Consider the following 18,593-nt stretch of genomic DNA (forward strand, 5'->3'; position numbering starts at 1 on the left):
TGTTGGGACCAAGCAAGGATACAGCGGCTCTCTATGGAAGGTGCTGTAACACTGTCCCAGCCCATCACTATCCCTGATGTTACTGTTCATCTTTGGAATTTCCAATTCCTGATGGCAAGGAATGGGGTGAGACAGGGCTGGTTTTCACTGTACAGGAGAGTCAGGGTGACAGCCTAGCCAGGTCCACTGGTGTGGGCATCTTACCTGCTATCTTAATTAGGGTTTCTATTGCTGCAATGAAACACCATGACCAAAAAGCAAGTTGGGGAGGAAAGGGTTTATTTGGCTTACACTTCAGCATTGCTGTTCACCACTGAAGGAAGTCAGGACAGGAACTCAAACAGGGCAGGATCCCGGAAGCAGGAGCTGATGCAGCCAGCAGCTATGGAGGGGAACTGGCTTGCTTCCCATGGCTTGCTCAGCCTGCTTTCTTATAGAACCCAGGACCACCAGTCCAGGGATGGCACCACCCACCACGGGCTGAGCCTTCTCCCCCTGATCACTAAATGAGAAAATGCCTTACAGCTGGATTTCATGGAGGCATTTCCTCAGCTGAGGCTCCTTTCTTTGATGACTCTAGCTTGTGCCAAGGTGACACACAAAGCCAACTGGTACACCTGCTGTACTGACTCCAGCCAGCATTCATCAGACACCAGGGAGGATTGGCCATTGGGGAGGATAGCTCAGCTGGCCAAGTGGCCTTAGTCTTGGGAAGCTTGGAGACAATTCACTGTGATTTGGTCCTAGAGTCAGAAGAGTAAGCCAGATTCCAGGCTTTATGGGCCTTTAGGGATGGAGAACTTCTCTTCTATTGCTCCAGGCTATTTTCCAGCTGTGTGGCTTCTCCCAGCCACCCAAAGCACAGAAACCCACAGTTCTGTAAGGACCTCTGCCCTAGTGCAAGAAAGCAGATGCCTCAGGCAGTTGGATAAACTCAAATACAGGTCTGTCAGGAAGCCACTGCCCTGCCGGTCAGGAGGCTGCCTGGTATACGGAGGACGTGTGGCCAGTTTCTAAGAAGACAAGGGGTCCTGCAATAAGGTCTCAGGGTTGTGAGGGGACAGCACCTCAAGGATATGCTGGCCAATCCGGGAGAAGAGCAAGAACATGGAGGGGAGGGCACAGAGACATGCAGCTATTGTGCCCCTATCCCATACCCTTTCTATAGGCTGTGTGTGTCCTGACCAGCAGCGTAGTTTCCAAGATGGGGACTGGGAGCCTTCTGTCATAGTCTTTAAAATGATACAACCCTGTGGAGTGTGGTGGTTCGGGCCTGTTATCCCACTACCTGGGAGGCAGAAGCAAGAGGATTTTAAGTTTGAGGCTAGCTTGGGCAATTTACTGAGATTCTGCCTCGTATAAAAAAATGTAACACGGCGCACACCTTTAATCCCAACACTCGGGAGGCAGAGGTAGGCGGATCTCTGTGAGTTCGAGGCCAGCCTGGTCTACAGAGCTAGTTCCAGGACAGGCTCCAAAGCTACAGAGAAACCCTGTCTTGAAAAACCTATGGGACGGGGGATGTAGGCCAGTGGTAAAGTGTTTGCCTTGCATGAATAAGGCCCTGGGTTCAATTACAAAAAATAAAGCAGGCCTCCCCACAGAAAGGGCAGGTGGGTATACAAGCCCAATATCGCCTTACACATGTCTTTGTGGCTTATGCGCCGGGGGCTTTGTTTCGAGCACTAAACTCGTTTTAGTTCCACAACGATTTTTCTCACACTACTACACTGATGCTGAGAGGCTAAGTCATTCGCCCAAGATAACACAGCTAGCTGCAGCTCCCGAATGCAGAAAAATCATGTCCATCCTACAGACAGGCTACTGACTCCCTGACAGACTCCTGCGAGAAAACGTGTAACAATCGAACCAGCAATCAAACGCCTGGGACGGAGAGCAAGCTACACGTGAGATTCGGATTCCAGGCTCCACGGTCTACAGGGAAGAAATGGCCGAAGAGGCTGACGGTCCTGCCTAAGCCGAGGGTTGGAGACTAGTAGGTAATAGGACCAATGGCAATGCCGGGGCGGGACAATAGGCTTGCTGAGGGTAGGGCCTATGGGAGATACGCCAATGGCAGCCCAGGGGCAGGGTTTGCGCTTGCATGGGCGGGGCCTGCGGGCTGCCGGCCAATGGCGTCGTGCAGGCGGGGCCTGAGCCCGGGGAGGACGGCTAAGGTGGGGTCTGTGGGAGGCGAGCCTATGGAGGTGTGGGGGTGGGGCCTGAGGGCGAGCGGGCGGGGGCGCGGAGGGGGCGGCGGCAGCGGCGGCGAACAAAGAGGCGGCGGGCGCGGGTGACCGAGAGGAGCCGAGCGGAGCCGAGCCGGGCCGAGCCGGGCCGAGCCGGGCCGGGCCAGGGCCCACGATAGCGGGCACAATGCGGGCAGCTGATCAGGCGTCGGCGGGTCCCTGAGCCCAAAGCACCGGGCAGCGAGAGAAGCCCGGCGCAGCGCCCGCGGCCGCCCGCCATGGCTGGGGTCAGTTACGCGGCGCCCTGGTGGGTGAACCTCCTGCACCGGCTGCCGCACTTCGACCTGCGGTGGGAGGCCACCAGCAGCCAGTTCCGGCCCGAGGACGCGGACTACCAGCAGGTGACGCGCGCCCCTGGGTGCGGGATCAGGAGTCCTGGGTCTTGGCCCCTCCCGAGGGACTGGAGCCTTTGCATCTCTATGTGGGGTCGTGGCCCTTTCCTTCTAGGGGGTCCCCTCTGGTCCTCTCCAGGGGTTAACGTCGAGCCACCACCCCCCCTTTAGAAGGTGTTCAGTCCCTCCGTGTCACCAGGGCCTCCTATCTGGATTGGTGGAGCCCCCTCCCTCCCCTCATGGACCCCTTCGGATCCTATGGGTTCCTGCCAGGCTCGTCTCCATCCTTTGGGCGATCAGCTGCTCCCCAGCAGAGAGCCCCCGCTAGCCGAGGCTGGAACCCTGGGTTCAGGCAGAAGGGGATTCCTCACCTCTTCCCCCAGCTAGGGAATCCCAGTGCCAGGCTGTTGGTGGGTGAGTAACCTGGGCCATGGCCAGCCCTCTGTGGCTGCTAATGACCCCTTGCTTCATGGTCGGCCTGTGGGATGTACACAGGGTGTCCTGCGGTTGTGGGAAACCAGGGTGCCAGCAGTCTTTCAACCCAGGGTGGGAAATGAGGCCTGGCTTGAAGTGGGGTGAAGTGGGCCTCAGTCTGGGCTGGGGGCCATGGGGCACTTGGCAGCCCTCTCCCTGCGAAGCCCTAAGCCTGGCATCTTGCCAAGTCCCAGCACCACCCCCACTTACTGAACCACTGTCATTTGAGTTCAGAGCAGGGGGACCAGGCTGTGGGCTTTTCCTTCCCGCTCCGGATTCTAGAAACAGAGTAGTCAGCCACCTGGTCCCCCAGCACCTCAGAGGTGTCCCTGGACCACAGCCTGTGAATCGTGCTCCCGGGACTGTGTCACATCTCTCTCTGCAGCCACCCTCATCCTATTGCGAAGTTCAGGGTGAGAGCACAGGGTTGCCCCTGCTCCCACTCCCTAATCCCACTCGATACCACCCTGAGCCCAGCTCCAGCTGCTGATGGCATTCCTAAGAGGAGGATCGAGGGCTTAGACCAAGCTTGAGCCTGGAGAGGCAGCAAGGGGGAGGGAGATCTGAGCCCACCTGGGGATTTTTTTGGGGAAGACAAGCCCTGGGTGGGGGTTGGGGAAACACATGTGCTTCTCTTACTGTGTGACGGTGTTGTCACCCTCCTTCCTGGAAGAACTGTGTGAGCTATTCTTAGAAAGTTGCCTACTTAGGGTTTACCTGATTGTCATTTCTGATGGTCCACCGACACCTGGGGCTACCTGTGTAGCATTTCCTGTGGTCAGTGGGCTGCCACCTGCTCCTGCTGCAGATGTTTGCTGTTGCTTTGTTGGCACAGTTGTGACAGAGAGGGTGAGGGCCCAGTGCCTGCAGCCCTTGGGAATCTGAAGCCCAGGCCCTCTCAGCTCCATGGGTCCTCAGCCCCGTGGCCCTGGCTGAGCTTGGTCCTGCCTGCTTTTGCTCCTCTGCTCTGGGCTCCGCTGTGGGAGGCCTCTGACTCACTCTCCCTCCTGCCTCCTCTCCCAGGAGCAGAATTAGCCACTGAATAATTCACGGTGTGGAACCCAGCCTGGCTCCATCCCCCACCGCCTCCGCTCCTAAAGTGGGGCTGTGGATATGCATGGGGCCCCTGCCCTCTTTCAGCAGGTGTTTTAGGCAATTGCTCAGCCTCTCAGAGCTTCATCCCTTCATCCCGGAATGTGATGGTTGTCCAGGGTCACCTGTCGGGAGGAAGGCAGGAGCTCCCTTTCTGAGCAGGGAGGGGGGCAGTGGATCCTCACAGGCTCCATCACGTCTTCCCTGGGGAGGTGTTGCAAACTCTGTGGGTGGGGTTGTATATACACGCATGTGGGGGTGGCCGTCCTGTCCCACTGTGTCTAGTGACCTCTCACCCATCTTGACCTGGAGTACCCTTTCCGCTATCCACCCTGCCCATACCTGCACTGTGCCCCATTAGGGAAGGAAGCTTCTATGTCTCCCAGCGTGGGGATGCCAGGCCTGTCCTTTGCTCTCTTCTCCATTCATGGCCCACTGTCTGGAACTTGGTGGAACCCACAATTAGACTCCCAGTCAAGCCCCGTGTGGAGCTGCCTGTACTCGCTTCCTTTCACACGGGGCTGTGTAGCTGTCTGTAGTGTCCAGACTAAGGCTTAGCCTCCTTCAGGGAGCACTGGGGGCAGAGTCTTCCCTCGGACTATTTATCCTCCGTCCTGGAGACCCAGCAGGGCTGGACTGGCTGCTCCAAGGGTGCAGAGCTTCAGCATGCCATGCAGCTTTTACACGGGTGATGGTACGAGATCGGGGTGAGATCGGGGGTGTCGGAGCGTGACGCGTGCCTTCTTAGAAGCCTGTAATGGTGCCGAGTGGAAGGGCCGCCGGGAGTCAGTCGCTGGTTGAGTTGTATGGATGCCGATGGCATCTTCGTGACAGAAGGGGCTCCTCCAGTCTCGTCTAGTTCTGTGCTGTTTTTTTGCTAGACTGTCCCCAGGAGCTGCTGACTGCTCTCTTCTGGGATGAGGCCATCCCCAGCGTGCCCCAGCTCCCCTACCTCCTTGCCTCACTGGGGTACTTGGAATTTAGATAGTCTATGTGGGTAGGTGCCTTCACCTGCAGGGAGGAACTGAAGTCCTAGCGGCAGACAGCACAGGACCCAGAGACTTTGGACCTGACATGGTCCGCAACCATCTTGTCCTGACTGAAGTCTTGATTTTCATTTGGGCCTGTCCTGGCGGCCTGCAGTCCCTAAGTTTGGGCATCAGGCCCCTCTCCGAGTAGATTATTGACACCTGGATACAGCCTGCTGACCTCATTCTGGTGTGCGGGGAAATAGCTGTTTTCTTGTCCTCCATTAGCCCTCGTGACCCAGCATGACCCTGCTGCCTCAGGTACAGGGTCAAATTCACACTCTTTGCTTCCAGTTTTCGCTGTCTCTCAGTTCGAGGCAGGCCAGGAACTGTTTGCTGACAGAGAACTGTTATGAGTAGGGATGGGATCTTGAGCAGGAGCTGGCTGTAAGGCTTGGCGGTCTGGGGGGGGGGGGGGGGGATCCTGAAGCCGTTGTTACCTAGCCTGCCATGGAAACTGCCAGCCAAGGCTTGGAACTCACCGGCTTCTCTCCAGCTCACAGTGCTCCGGCCAGGCCTGGTATACAGTGGGCCAGTGGCGCATTGGCCATTCATGTAGTTGGTAGCACTTGGTCTGCTGTTTAGCCGGCGTGTGGGACCCATTTCCCATCAGACTTAAGGGAAGTCAGCCATGGTGATACAGACCTGTTAGCCCAGCTGCTCGCCAGAATGAAAGTTCAAGGCTAGCCTAGCTTGCAGAATGAGTTCAAAACCAGCAATTGAGTTGATCTTTTCTCTTAGAAAAGCAGGTAGGAGTAGAGAATGCTCTTAGTGGTAGAGTGCTTGCCTAGCATGCACAGGGCTCTGGGTTTGAGCTATAGCAACATCGACTAAGAGGGGGGGAGGGACCCAGGTGGTATAGTTAGGGTTCGAGAAAGGGTCTTAAAGGGTGGAAACAAAGTAGGCAAAGGTGTGAGGCAGAGAAAGCAGGTATACCCTCTGCCTGCGTGGCACAGGGAAATACGCTGCCTAGGAGTACTGGCCATCCTGTGCCACAGACTACTTTCTAGGCTCCAGCTGAATGTCCCTCAGGACCAGCTCATAAGAGTTGGGCCTCTCAATGTACAAGGTCAGCGGCATGGTTGGCAGCTTGGCTGTGTCCTCTGGGCAGGGCTGGGTTCATTGTCATCCTCCCGACAACTCAGGAAATGAGCTCTGTCTGAAAAAGCAGCCTTATCGCCTGTTTCCAGCTTATACAGGCAGCGCACGTCTGTGGGACACTCGGGTGTGTATGGGGGGATGACCATGCGAAGACAAAGGAGCCACCCAGCTGGAGTCCGTCCATGCACTTGCATTTTTGGGATGACGCCACTTGAAACCAGAGTTGTATTGCATACTGCCATGTCACGTTCGTTCATCCTTTCCTTCCTTCCTTTCTTTTCACCCCCCCCCCCCCCAGCGTGCTCGAGCTCAGACTCAGGGCCTCCTGCACGCTAGGCAAGTAGTCTGCCACTGAACCACACCCCAAGCTTTGTCTCCTTTTTTTTTTAAATTGTTTGCTTTGTTTTTGAATCGTGTATATGTGTGTTGTGTGATGTGTATGTATATGGTATGTATGTGTGCATGTTCAGTGTGTGTGTGCATCCCTGTATGTGATTGCAGGCATGTATGTACCATGGTGAGCATATGACAATCAGAGGGACAACCTTAGGTGCCAGCCCTTGCCTTGGACCGTGTTTGAAGTAGGGTCTCTTGGTGGCCAGCAAGCTTCTGGGGATTCTCCTGTCCTTGCCGCTCATCTCACCATACACAGGAGTGCACACTACCGCATTCAGCTTCCTATTGGTTCTGGATATCTGAACTCAGAGCCGGCTCACACAAGGGCTGGCCTTGAACCCAGCATGTTAAGGATGACCTGGTCTCCACTGCATCCATACCCCTGGTCTGCGTGGTGCAGTAGATAGAAACCAGGGCTTCATGCCTTCTAGGCAAGGGTTCTCCCAACTGAGCCATGCCTCCAGCCTTTGTTGCCTGCCTGAGCTTAGATACTGTGTACTTTAGACATGGCCACTCATGTGCTTCTGGGTGCTTCCCCAGCGTTTCATGGTGCTGGCCAGAATTCTGAAGTTGCAAGGGAGAGAAGGAGGCCAAATACAAACCACTTCTACCACGACCACCCTGCCTTCCTCCCCATTCCCGGTTTAGATCTAGATGGAGGCTTCCAGGGCAACCCCTGGGTGGGAGATGATGGTACCAGGAGCAAGGGCCCTAGGCTGGAAGAGGCAGGTAAATCCCTGCCAGGCCCAGCTGGCTGTGCATGTTTGTGCATTATGACCAACACTGAGTCCCAGGGAAGAATCATGGACCAAGTCTGAATCAGTACAGCCAGGAGATGCTGAGACTGACTCTGGGCCATAACATCCACTCTACTGGGGGTGGGTCCTAGGGCCTCACTGCTTGGACCTGGAAAATGCTATGCCCCTGTATCGGGCCCTGGTGTTCAGCCATGCAGTGGCTGCTGCTTTAGGAGCCTCAGAATGACAAGGTCAGCCCCGGGGACATGAGACTATGAATCTCTCTGGTCATGCAGTCCTGGGCCCTGCAGAAGTCCCAAGAAGAAGGGAGTCTTTAAGGTTTGTGCAGCTGGGCAGCGGTGGCGCAGTGCACACCTTTAATCCCAAGCATTTGGGAGGCAGAGGCAGGTGGATCTCTCTGAGATCAAGGGCGGTCTGGTCTACAGAGTTCTGGGGCAACTAGATCTGTTACACGGAGAAACTCTTAAAAAACAAACAAACAAAAAAAAAAAAGAAGGCTTCTGCTAGCCAGGAGGTGGTGACACATGGTTTTAATCTCAGCACTTGGGAAACAGAGGCAGGCAGAGCTCTGAATTCGAGGTCATCCTGGTCTACAGAGTCCTAAGACAGCCAAGGGTACACAGAAAACCCTGTCTCAGAGTGGAGGAAAGGCTTCTGCTATCGAGGTATGGTGGTACATGTCTGTTCCCTATAGTCCTAGCATTTGGAAGGCCGAGGCAGGACTACCATGAATTTGAGACCAGTGTGGCTACATGCCCTGTCTCAAAATCAAGCAAATGGGCCAATGAGATGGTTCAGTGGGGTAAAGCACTTGTTGCACAAGCTTGAAGACCTGAACTCAGTCCCCAGACCCCATGTGAGGGGGAAGAAAAGAACCCTCTGACTTCTGTGTGTGTATAGTAGCATATATGCCTCCCCTACACATAGTCAATTTAAATAGAATGATCAGATTAAAACAGCAAATCGTGCTAAGGCTGTAGCTCAGTTGGTAGCAGGTTTGCCCAGCCTGTGCAAAGTGCAGCACCACAGAAACCAGGGTAGTGATGCACACCTGGAATCCCAGCCCTTGGAGGTGAAGGCAAAGGATCAGGAATTCAAGACCACCCTTCCCTACATAGGGAGTTTGAGGCCAGCTTGGGCTACATGTGACCCTGTCTCCAAACAACCACAGAAATCAAACCCAAAGGCTCCTGAGTAGAAGTCGGGGTCAGATGTCCCCAAGGCCATTGTGAGCTTTCTCCGAGGATGCCCCGCCTCCCTCTGGCTTCCCGCTGGGCTTGCAAGTGGCACTGTCTGCCAACCTTTCCCCTTCCTCTCCCCTCTCCGTCAGGGACCCTGTCTCACCTGATGTGGCACCCTGCTACCAGAGCCCATGCCAGTTTATCTGGCCACTTCTTGGAGCTCTTTCTCGGTCATGCTCTGGGGAGCTGTGCACTTTGTTGCCCTGACCACTGGACGGCAGCTGCCTCGCTGAAGGGGCTTATATTGTTCATTCCTGCAGCTGTTTGCTGTTTTCTAGCCCCTTCTCCTAGTAGTCCCCTCTAGGCAGAGGCCTTTGGACTAGACACATGGATTAGGGCTCCTGGCTTCTCCCAGTGAACCCAGGTTTGGAGCAGTAGTGGTTCCGCTCTGCATCAACCCCTCACCCACAGGCAGTTCTGCTTAGGCTTAAAAAAGGGACCTTGCTATGTAGTTAGGGCCTTGGGGTCAGGGATATGGGAAGTACCTCATGTGGTCACCAAGGGATTGGACATGTGACCATAGAGACCAGACCATACTGGACTTTTATAGCCCTGTCAAACTGGGGGTGCACATGTCCCTTAGTGGTTTCTGATGTTGGTCTGGGTTGGGTGGCTGCTGCAGCCAGAACTGAGAAGCTCTGATGGTAGCTGTGTCGTAGGGCTGGAGATGGAGCCACTTTCTGGAGGGTTCCCTGAGATGAGGGTCGAGGAGGGGCCTGTCAGCTTATCTGAGCGGATTCCTCCAGAATGAGGCCAAAGGACACTAGTGTATGACTACCCAGCTGTGGTGTCTCGGCTTCCGACCTCAGGGTGGGGAGACAGTGGTAGTAAGTTGGGCCCCCACTCTCCCCTTCTTCCCCTGGCTCCCGCTATCCTGCAGCCATCCGCTACACTCTGTCTAGGCCCTGCCACGAACTCACTCTTATGGAATTTGTGAAACCCAAGCCTGGCCTGGTGGAAAATCTGTTTTTAATTTCTGGCCGGCATCACTGGTTCCTCAGCCCAGTGTGTTGGGGGTGGGGGCGTCCGTGGTCATGCAGCCAGCTCAGCACCCTGGCAGCCCATCCAGGACCCCCAGATCCCCACTGCGGGGGTGAGAGTGGGCTTCCTGGCCAGCACTAGATGTCTAGAGGCACAGATAAGTTCCTGCTTGGTGATCTGGGGACCCCCAAGCCTCAGACTCGGGGAACCAGGCCTGCAGCTTATACATGCTGAGCCAGCCCTATGCATGCTCAGCTAGTTGCGTGTCCCTCGTGATCCAGAGGCATGGCTCAGCCTGGTGGGCCCTCCCCTTTCCTTACTCTGGCCCAAGATGCCTGTGGAGTCTTAGCCTAACCCAGCCAGCCTTCTGGACAACCCTCCTCCCCCATATGTGGTCTCTTCCTCTGGCAGACGGAGGGTTCCCATTAGAAGCTTTCTGTACTAGGAAGGGGGGGTCCCGCTTCCCTGCTTTCTCTTACCCATACTGTGCATGTTCCAACCTTGTGCCCTAAATTCCTTTTTGCTCCCTGATCCCGTCCTAGTCTCTAGATCCCAAAGCCATCTTTGAGCCCTGGCTTTCCTAGGTGCCCAGCCAGAAGCCTGTGACCCCACAATGGCAGTCTGAGACCTACTTCTACTTAAGATTCCCAAGGCCGCTGAACTGTGTTGCTGGGGGTCCTTGGAGCCCTCCGGTGGCCCAGAAGGAATGCACTCTAGCCTACATCCTGATTATCTTAGATCCACTCGGTGACTTATCCCTCCTTGGAGAAAGCTGGTGCGATGCTGCGGTGACTCTTCCCTACTCCGAGTAGGCAAACAGGACCCTGGTAGCCCATCTCTATACAGAAAAGTAGATGTTACTGGGGCCATGCACTTTCTCTAGACGACTACCCAGATGCTTCTGGCCTTTTGCATGTGTGAGAGCTCACAGGTATTTACATCCTGGAGAGCTGGGACAGTCACAATAGGAGGCCACTGGGAGCTGGAAAGGAGGGTGCTGTCCCTACCTACCTTAACCAAGAGCCTGGTTCCTGCAGCCCACACTGTGGCCAGGAGCTTAGGACAGGGATGGGTGCCTGCCTCACCCGCCTGAGCCTCTAGATCACTTTTACCATAGACGGAAAATTCCATGTGGTCAGAGCCTAGATGCTGAGTGGCATTTCCCATTATCATCCTCAATGGCCTGTGGGCAGTAGTGGCTGCTCTGCCAGTGAATACATTGGCCTGGTGCCCCCACAGAAGCATGTTCTGGGGATCTGGCTTCAGAGACTAGGAGGAGGCCATGCTGTCTCAGCCAGCTGTCCCACAGGGCCTCAAGGTGTCTATGCTGACATGCCTTTTTTCAGTGTAAATCAGAGGGTGCTATCCCTTCCATTCCTGGGGCTGGGACAGATTCTACTGGCTGCCCCTGGACTCAGCACTCATTACAGTTGGCCCCATCTGGGAGGAATAGATGGAGCCAGAAAGTTCCCCCGGCCTCTTGGAATTCGGGGAACGGAGATCTCAATTTATCCCTGCTATGGTTGAACACATTCTCTGAGCACAAGTCCTGAGTTGAATGGATAGTTTCCCCTTAGCTTTCAGTAGCGATGTTAGTGTCGTTCCTGCCCCATCCGTGAGCTTAGCAACAGCTTCCAGCCATCCACTGACAATATGCAAGCTGACCCCAACGCACGAAGGGTAGAAACATGTTCAGAAAGAGCATTCCATCGGGGCTGGAGAGATGGCTCAGTGGTTAAGAGCATTGCCTGCTCTTCCAAAGGTCCTGAGTTCAATTCCCGGCAACCACATGGTGGCTCACAACCATCTGTAAAGAGGTCTGGTGCCCTCTTCCGGCCTGCAGGCATGCACACAGACAGAATATTTGTATACATAGTAAATAAATAAAATAAATATTTAAAAAAAAAAAGAAAGGGCTTCCCAGAGAAGGCCAGACCAGGGTGGAATCAGGGAGAACATGGACAGATGGGTATGAACCCTTGGCTGCCATAAGAGTAAGAAATTGAGAATGCTAGACACCTGCTGTGACTGTCACTACTTCACGGGATTTGGGGTGACTCCCTTTCTTTGAGCCCCAGGGTACCAGTTTTGGGTGACGGATTTCTTAAGTCTCTCTCTCTCTCTCTCTCTCTCTCTCTCTCTCTCTCTCTCTCCTAACTGGAACTCACTATATAGCCTAGGTTGGCCTCAAACTCACACAGATCCGACTGCTCTGCCCCCAGTGCTGGTATTAAAGCTGTGCACACCCATAAGAGCATAAACGCCCTGGGGCTCACGAAGCCGCACCTATTGGCACTGGTGTGTGTGGGTGCAGCTGTGAGCGGATGTATGGACACAGGGCCAGAATGTTTGAATGTGGACGAGGGTATGTGCTTTCCCTGGCTTTCCCCCCACACCCGTCTGAGGACATGTAGATTTTCCTAGGGGCTCCCCACAAAGGTGGAGCTCAAAGCCTTTATTCCCAAGTCTGTATTTCCCCGGGGACTCCACAGACTCAGTTTCACACACTGACCTTGGCTGCTCTTCACTACAGATGACCTGACATCCCTGCCCATCTTTTTTATTTCTTTTTCTATATGTGTTGTACATGTGTGTCTTGTACACCCATCTTACATGCCATGGTGTACCTGTGGAGGTCAGAAGACAACTTGTAGAAGTTAGTTCTCTCCTTCCACCATGTGGCTCTCGAGAATCGAACGTGGGTCTTCAGACTTGACAGCAAGAGCCTCTGCCTGCTGAGCCGTCTCACAAGCCAGCGTTCAGCTATTCGTGGCCTGTCTCCTTCCCTTCAGTAAGCTTAGTGCCAAGATCACCTCCCTGTACAGGGGCTGTTGCCAGCTGGGTCCCTGAATGTCCCTGGCATCTTGTGGCATTTTGTAAGTGAGCATCAGCCCTCTGCAACACAGTAGTGCCGTTTGTGAGCAGAATTGCCACCCCCACCCCAGATCCTGCCATGATTGGAACTTATCTTATAAAACCTGTTTTCTCTTCTAGCAAATGGGAGGATGTGGTCTTAGCATCGACCAAGTAATACTGGGTGCACAGGCCCACCCTGGCCACAGAGCCAAAGCCTGGTGCCTGCCATGTGACTGGGACCCATCCCTACTGCTCTCCAGTGAGAAAACGTACATTCTAGATGTATGGCCCAAATTGGGACTGGTTGACATGGGGAGCCCTAGGATGGCCCTGTTCATGGAAGTGCAGGTATCTTTGGCCCCCAGGGAGAGAGTGATCAGTTGCTCTCACAGGCTTGTACAGCCCTTTGCCTCTGACTTGTGACGAGGGAACCTGCAGTGGGTTGGCACCTTTGGCCCAGGCCTAGGTGTAAGCAGGCGACAACAGATCCAGACGAAAGCCAGGGGATATTGTAGCTCAAGTGTGCTGGTGATTACTCATGGCCACTGCGTGAGAACGCTGTGACTGGCCTGTGCCCTGTATAGGCGTGTCCTAGGTTCTGTCTGCATTGCCTGCTGCAAACTGGCATGCTCCTGTCCCCACCTCCCTGTGTACTCCTGGGCCAGTCGTCCTGGGCTTTGGAGGCCTTTCTGATGTAAGCACTAGGGCTCACAGGGTAGCTCTGGCACCCCTACTGCACCTATTCCCCTCTGTGCAGGGATGGTGGGCCTATACTGTACACTGCAAAAACACAGATACCTGTGTCTGGTGCCTCGCAGCACTCAGACTGCTGGGTAGCTCCAGGGTACAGGGTAGAGGGACAGGGTGAAGCTGGTGGGGGATGGGTTGTAGCATCAAGGTGGAGCTGGCCTTTCCCTGAGGTTTTTTCTGCACTATGCCACAAGCAGAGGTCTCATCTCCAGTGGCCCATCAGCCTCCAGGGCAGCGCCATGGCTTTGGATTACAGAAATCTAGTTCTTGGCCTTCATTGACTGGACGTGCAGGCAGCACCTTCATGGCCAGATGGAAAGTGCGGAGGCCTGCCTCCAGGTGTGGGAGCCAGCTGGCTTCTGGGAGGGCAGGGAACGCCATCCTTTTGCTGCCTGGCAACTGTCTCCTGGGAAATGGCCCACTGGGTGCCAGGGTTGTTGATGGAGCAGCCTGTGGTCCCAAGGGGGGGGCCAGGCAAAGGGTTGTTCTGCCTCTCTAGCTCCTCAGGCATTGGCCCCGAGGATGGCGCATCTGTCCCAGGGCCATCAGCAACCCCTCCCTGACTGAGGAGGAGCAGAGGTTGGGATGGGGCCAGGAGAAGCGCAGAATTGAGGAGCCTGGGGACAGTCTGGGTCACGTCAGAAAAAGTAACTCTTCAGCATCCTTCCGCTGCCCCATTGACCAGTAACTGACGCTGAACAACACCCTGCTTCCGTACCCTGCACAGGAAGTGAGCGGAGACCACATTTCCTGTCATGTGGCTCCTAAGAGAATGCATGGTTACTAGCCTGTCCTTTCTATTTCTCTGACACATGATGGGGGGGGGGCATATTCCACAGAGTACGACTAGAGAGAGTCAGGGGCGTTCTCTCCTTCCACCATGAGAGTCCTGGGATTGAACTCACGGTGTCCGCCTTGGTAGCAGGCACTTTTATCTGTTGAGCCATCTACAGACCCAGCTTTTTGTTGTTGTTGTTTTTAAATTATGTATTTTTGTTTTATGTGCATGGGCATTTTGCACCACGGTGTGCCTCATACCCTCAGAGGCCAGGTCACCTTTCAGTAGTGTTTCAGACAACTATGAGCTGGCCTGTGAGTGCAGGGTATGGAACCCTGCTACCTGGGAAGAGCAGTCAGTGCTCTTGGCCACTACTGAGAGCCATCTCTGCAGCTCCACCTTTTTTTTTTTTTTTGGTTGTTCTTTTTTTAAGATGGGTTTTTCTGTGTAGCTTTGGAGCCTGCCCTTGAACTCACAGGTTCAGGCTGGCCTTGAACCCCCAGCCTCTGCCTCCAGAGGGCTGGAATTAAAATCATGTGTCACTACTGCCTGGCTTTTTTGTTTTGTTTTGTTTTTTTGAAATAGAGTTCTGTCGTGTATTCCATAGCTTTGAACTCACTGTATAGCTGGGGCTGGATGCCACCTCACAGCAATTCTCCTGCTTCAGCTTCCCGAATTCTGGGGTTACAGGAATGTGCCACCCAACACATGGCTTCCGAAGTTTCTTTACTGGAGAAAGCACGTGGTCAGGCAAACTTAAAAAAAATGCAGAGCCCTTGGGAAGAAAGGCTGACATGGGACTGCGCCCTAGCCCCACACCCTCCAACGCCCTTCTGTCTACCCCTGCTCACAGGCGCTACTGCTGCTGGGGGCCGCCGCCCTGGCCTGCTTGGCCCTCGACCTTCTTTTCCTGCTCTTCTATTCCTTCTGGTTATGCTGCCGGCGGCGGAAGACAGACGAACACCTAGAAGCCGACTGTTGCTGCACCGCCTGGTGCGTCATCATCGCCACGTTGGTCTGCAGGTGAGCAGGAGAGGGCCGACCCAAGCCTGTGACTGTTCAGGAGGGAGGGGATGGAGGCGGGGTTGCTTGGGGGTGTGGTTAGGGAGGCTAGAAAATGGGGCGGGGAAGTCTGGGTGGGACCGGAAGAAAAAGGTGGGACCCAGGGCCTAAAGGATGGGGTGGGGCCATTAAGGCCTCGGTTGAAGAGGGTGAGGGGTTGGGGCAAGGAGGGGGGGCGGGGCGGGGGGGGCGGGGGGAAGGTTTGGCTGCAAGCCTTGCATCTGATGGCTCTACCTCCCCCAGCGCGGGCATCGCCGTGGGATTCTATGGCAACGGGGAGACCAGCGATGGTGTTCATCGAGCCACTTACTCGCTCCGCCATGCCAACCGCACAGTGGCAGGGGTCCAGGACCGCGTGAGTGACTGGCTGGGGAGCGTCCTGTCTGCTCTAGAACCTTCTGTGTGCATGTGGGATGATCTGCTCTGTACCTGGCTCCGGCTCATACAGCTCCCCTCACAGGTGTGGGATACCGCTGCAGCCCTGAACCGCACAGCAGAGCCCAACCTACAGACCCTGGAGCGGCAGCTGGCCGGGCGACAGGAGCCACTGAGGGCCGTGCAGCGGCTGCAGAGCCTTCTGGGGACACTGTTGGGCTACACTGCTGCCATCCCCTTTTGGAGGAACCCCGGCATATCACTGGAGGTGCTGGCTGAACAGGTGGACCTCTATGACTGGTACAGGTGAGCCAGGTGGGGTGGACCCTTCCCCCTAGGGCCCACTCCACCTGGGTAGAGCATCACCCTCCCGGACTACTTTGTACCTAGTGCCTGAGGTTGCCAGCCATAGCAGGAATCCCTGTGGGAGGAGATGGTGCTGTCTTTTTCAAGAACTGACTTCAAGTCAGACTTGGTGGTATATAATCCCAACACAGTAGAGGCGGAGGCAAAGGGGCTGGGAGCACCAGGCTAGCCTGGACTAAATGGCAAGACCCTGACCCAAAAGACTAAGTCCTGGGCTATTTGCCCAGCCATTATCCATGCCTGGCCCACACCTGTGTGTGTCCACAGGTGGCTGGGGTACCTGGGCCTGCTGTTGCTTGATGTCATCATCTGCCTCCTGGTGCTGGTGGGCCTCATCCGCAGCTCCAAGGGTATCTTGGTTGGGTGAGTCAAAGGGGAAGATGGGCCCTTATGGGCCCACAGATGGAGTGATGGTGTGTGATAACATAACTCTGTCTCCTTCTGTCAGTGACATGACATGTCTCTGGCCATGAGCATCTCCTAAGGGCAGCCTTTCTCCCAGAGATGCCGTACTGCTGTGACCAGTGCCATGAGCCACTTGCCTGTGTATAGTCTTTAGCTATGCCCCTCCGCAGGAGAGTCTGCACAGGGTTTACGTATAGCTAGTCTGGTGGGGGACACCAGGCAACCTGACTGGGTCCCAGCTCAGCTCTGCTTCTTACCATGTCAGCCACTTTGAACAGCTGACCCATCGGGGCCAAACCCATCTTCTCTGAAAGACAAAGATGTCAACTTGCCAATGGGGTGGCTGCGGGGTGATGTCACTGTCCCACCGGAGCAGCCGCCTTTCAGTTACTGTGTGGGTCTGGCACTGTGGAGCCCCCATGACCCTCCAGCCTCTGCACCTCCATGCCTCCCAAGGATGAACAGATGAACCTGCCGGGGCTGAGGGTCAGGTGGTGGTGCTGAAATGGGAAGCGGAGCCAGAGCCAGGGCCCTCTTCAGTGTGTGTGATGCAGCCCAGGCACTCTAAGAGAGGGGATGGCGGGACTGAGGCCCTCAAGAGCAAGCGATGCATAGACCCTGGGAAAAGATGTGCAGGCTGATAGGCAGACCTGCGGCTGGGTGATGTGTGGAAGAACAGGGAGCCCTGTGTGGCCGGAGCGGGCCTGAGGGAGGGAACAGCCAGCCATGCATAGGAATGGGCGTCATTGGCATACTCAGAGGGGTTGACGCAATCAAGGGCTCATGTAGACAGGATGTATGAGACCTAGGGTGCCACAGGGTCTTCCTACCCAAGCCTAGGTTGCTGTCACTTGTCCCTAGCCACGCACTCACAGGGTGAGTCTCATCCCTGCTGGGAGGAGCGTTTGTGCAGGTCCTGGGCCTTGAGCGACTGAGACCAGGTCACGGGAAGACTCAACTGTCTTGTGTGGGTCAAACGGACCGCCCAGGCTTACAGGGCCTGGCATTTTGTGCTGCAGCTGTGTGTGTGGCATGTCCCCTATCCCCTATTCCCAGCCTGATGGGCCTTCTTTGCCCCAAGGGTCTGCTTGCTGGGTGTCTTGGCCCTGGTCATCAGCTGGGGTGCACTGGGCTTGGAGCTGGCCGTGTCTGTGGTGAGTGGCAGGGGGACCAGGAATCCCCATCTAATGGGCTTTGGTTGGGAGGAAAAAGCCATACTTCTGTCCCCTGTCATCTTGCCCTGGTTCACACAGACCCATGCTCCTTATATCCCACTCTGCCTCTCTGAACTAAGGGGAGACCCTGGGGGGTGAGGGACAAAATCTCCCTGAGAACTCTGGGTGGTCATGGCTTGCTTCTGAGGCCCATCTTGGTCACCTGCCCTTTCATGCCTCACCCATTTCAGGGCTCCAGCGACTTCTGCGTAGACCCTGACACCTTTGTGACCAAGATGGTGGAGGAGCACTCAGTGCTGAGTGGGGGTGAGTCTGTGACCATGTGTGGGACTGGACAAGGCTGAGACGTCCCTACCCGTACAAGCCTTTGACCTTAGGCAGGTATGGTACAGGCCAGGAAGCTGGTGTCCCAGGCTGCTTCCAAGTGGGCAGCCAGGGGGATAGACACCTGCTTGGGAGCTTGCAACTCTAGTGGATGCCTGAGGCGGAAGCCCCAGCCATGTTTGTGAGGCCGCTAATTGGGAACAGAGAATGGGAAGCCAGGAGGCTGCGGCACAGCTGGGAGTATAGGCTTTCTTGTGGTGGAAGAGAGAGAGTACCAAGACACGTGTTAAGCCCGGTAAAGGCCTCCTGAGCTTGGGCATGGCACATGCCCTGAATCCCCGTACTCGGCAGGCTGGAGTAGTAGGAGCTTGAATTGCTGGCCAACCTGGGTGAAACTGTTTCAAAACCACAAAAATACAAACAAAAGCTTCCCAAGGCTGCTGACTGACGTGTTGGGCAAAGGAAGGGGAAGCTGTCAGAGAGCCACAGGCCGGAGGCAATGGAGGCTTGAACAGGTGGAAGTGGGCAGGGATGCTCCTCAAGGTGAGACCAACAGGACTTCCTGATATGCTGGATACAGGAAGAGATTGAGGAGCCGTCCCTGGCCTTACAGCCCCTGCGTGCCTAGAAACCGAATGAAACATAGAACCTAAGGCTGAGGGTGGGTGCTGGCATAGAGACCCCACTCTGCCCACTATCACTGCTTCAGAGCAGGAAAACCCACCCCTGAGTATCCTGCACCCTTCAGGGGCCCACTCTGAGGACAGGATCTTGGCTCAGCCACAGTCTTCCTGGAGATCACTGCTCAGCCTCACACACAAGCACAAGCGTTCATACACATGTATGTAAA

General features: G+C 55.4%; 1 protein-coding gene across 3 annotated transcripts in view; it reads left to right on the forward strand.

Moving 5' to 3' along the window:
* The first annotated feature begins 2,321 nt into the window (after positions 1-2,321).
* The window catches only part of Ttyh3 (tweety family member 3), a 28,219-nt gene continuing 11,947 nt past the window's right edge, over positions 2,322-18,593 (forward strand). For all 3 annotated transcript variants that reach the window (XM_075974496.1, XM_075974505.1, XM_075974515.1), the window contains exons 1-7: positions 2,322-2,590; positions 14,890-15,059; positions 15,342-15,453; positions 15,559-15,779; positions 16,107-16,202; positions 17,326-17,398; positions 17,650-17,725. In XM_075974496.1, the coding sequence (XP_075830611.1) occupies positions 2,468-2,590; positions 14,890-15,059; positions 15,342-15,453; positions 15,559-15,779; positions 16,107-16,202; positions 17,326-17,398; positions 17,650-17,725 (871 nt within the window). In that variant the 5' untranslated portion in view covers positions 2,322-2,467. The remainder of the gene's footprint in view (positions 2,591-14,889; positions 15,060-15,341; positions 15,454-15,558; positions 15,780-16,106; positions 16,203-17,325; positions 17,399-17,649; positions 17,726-18,593) is intronic.

The sequence above is a fragment of the Microtus pennsylvanicus genome, chromosome 1 (genome assembly GCF_037038515.1).
Source record: "Microtus pennsylvanicus isolate mMicPen1 chromosome 1, mMicPen1.hap1, whole genome shotgun sequence".
Taxonomy (NCBI): domain Eukaryota; kingdom Metazoa; phylum Chordata; class Mammalia; order Rodentia; family Cricetidae; genus Microtus; species Microtus pennsylvanicus.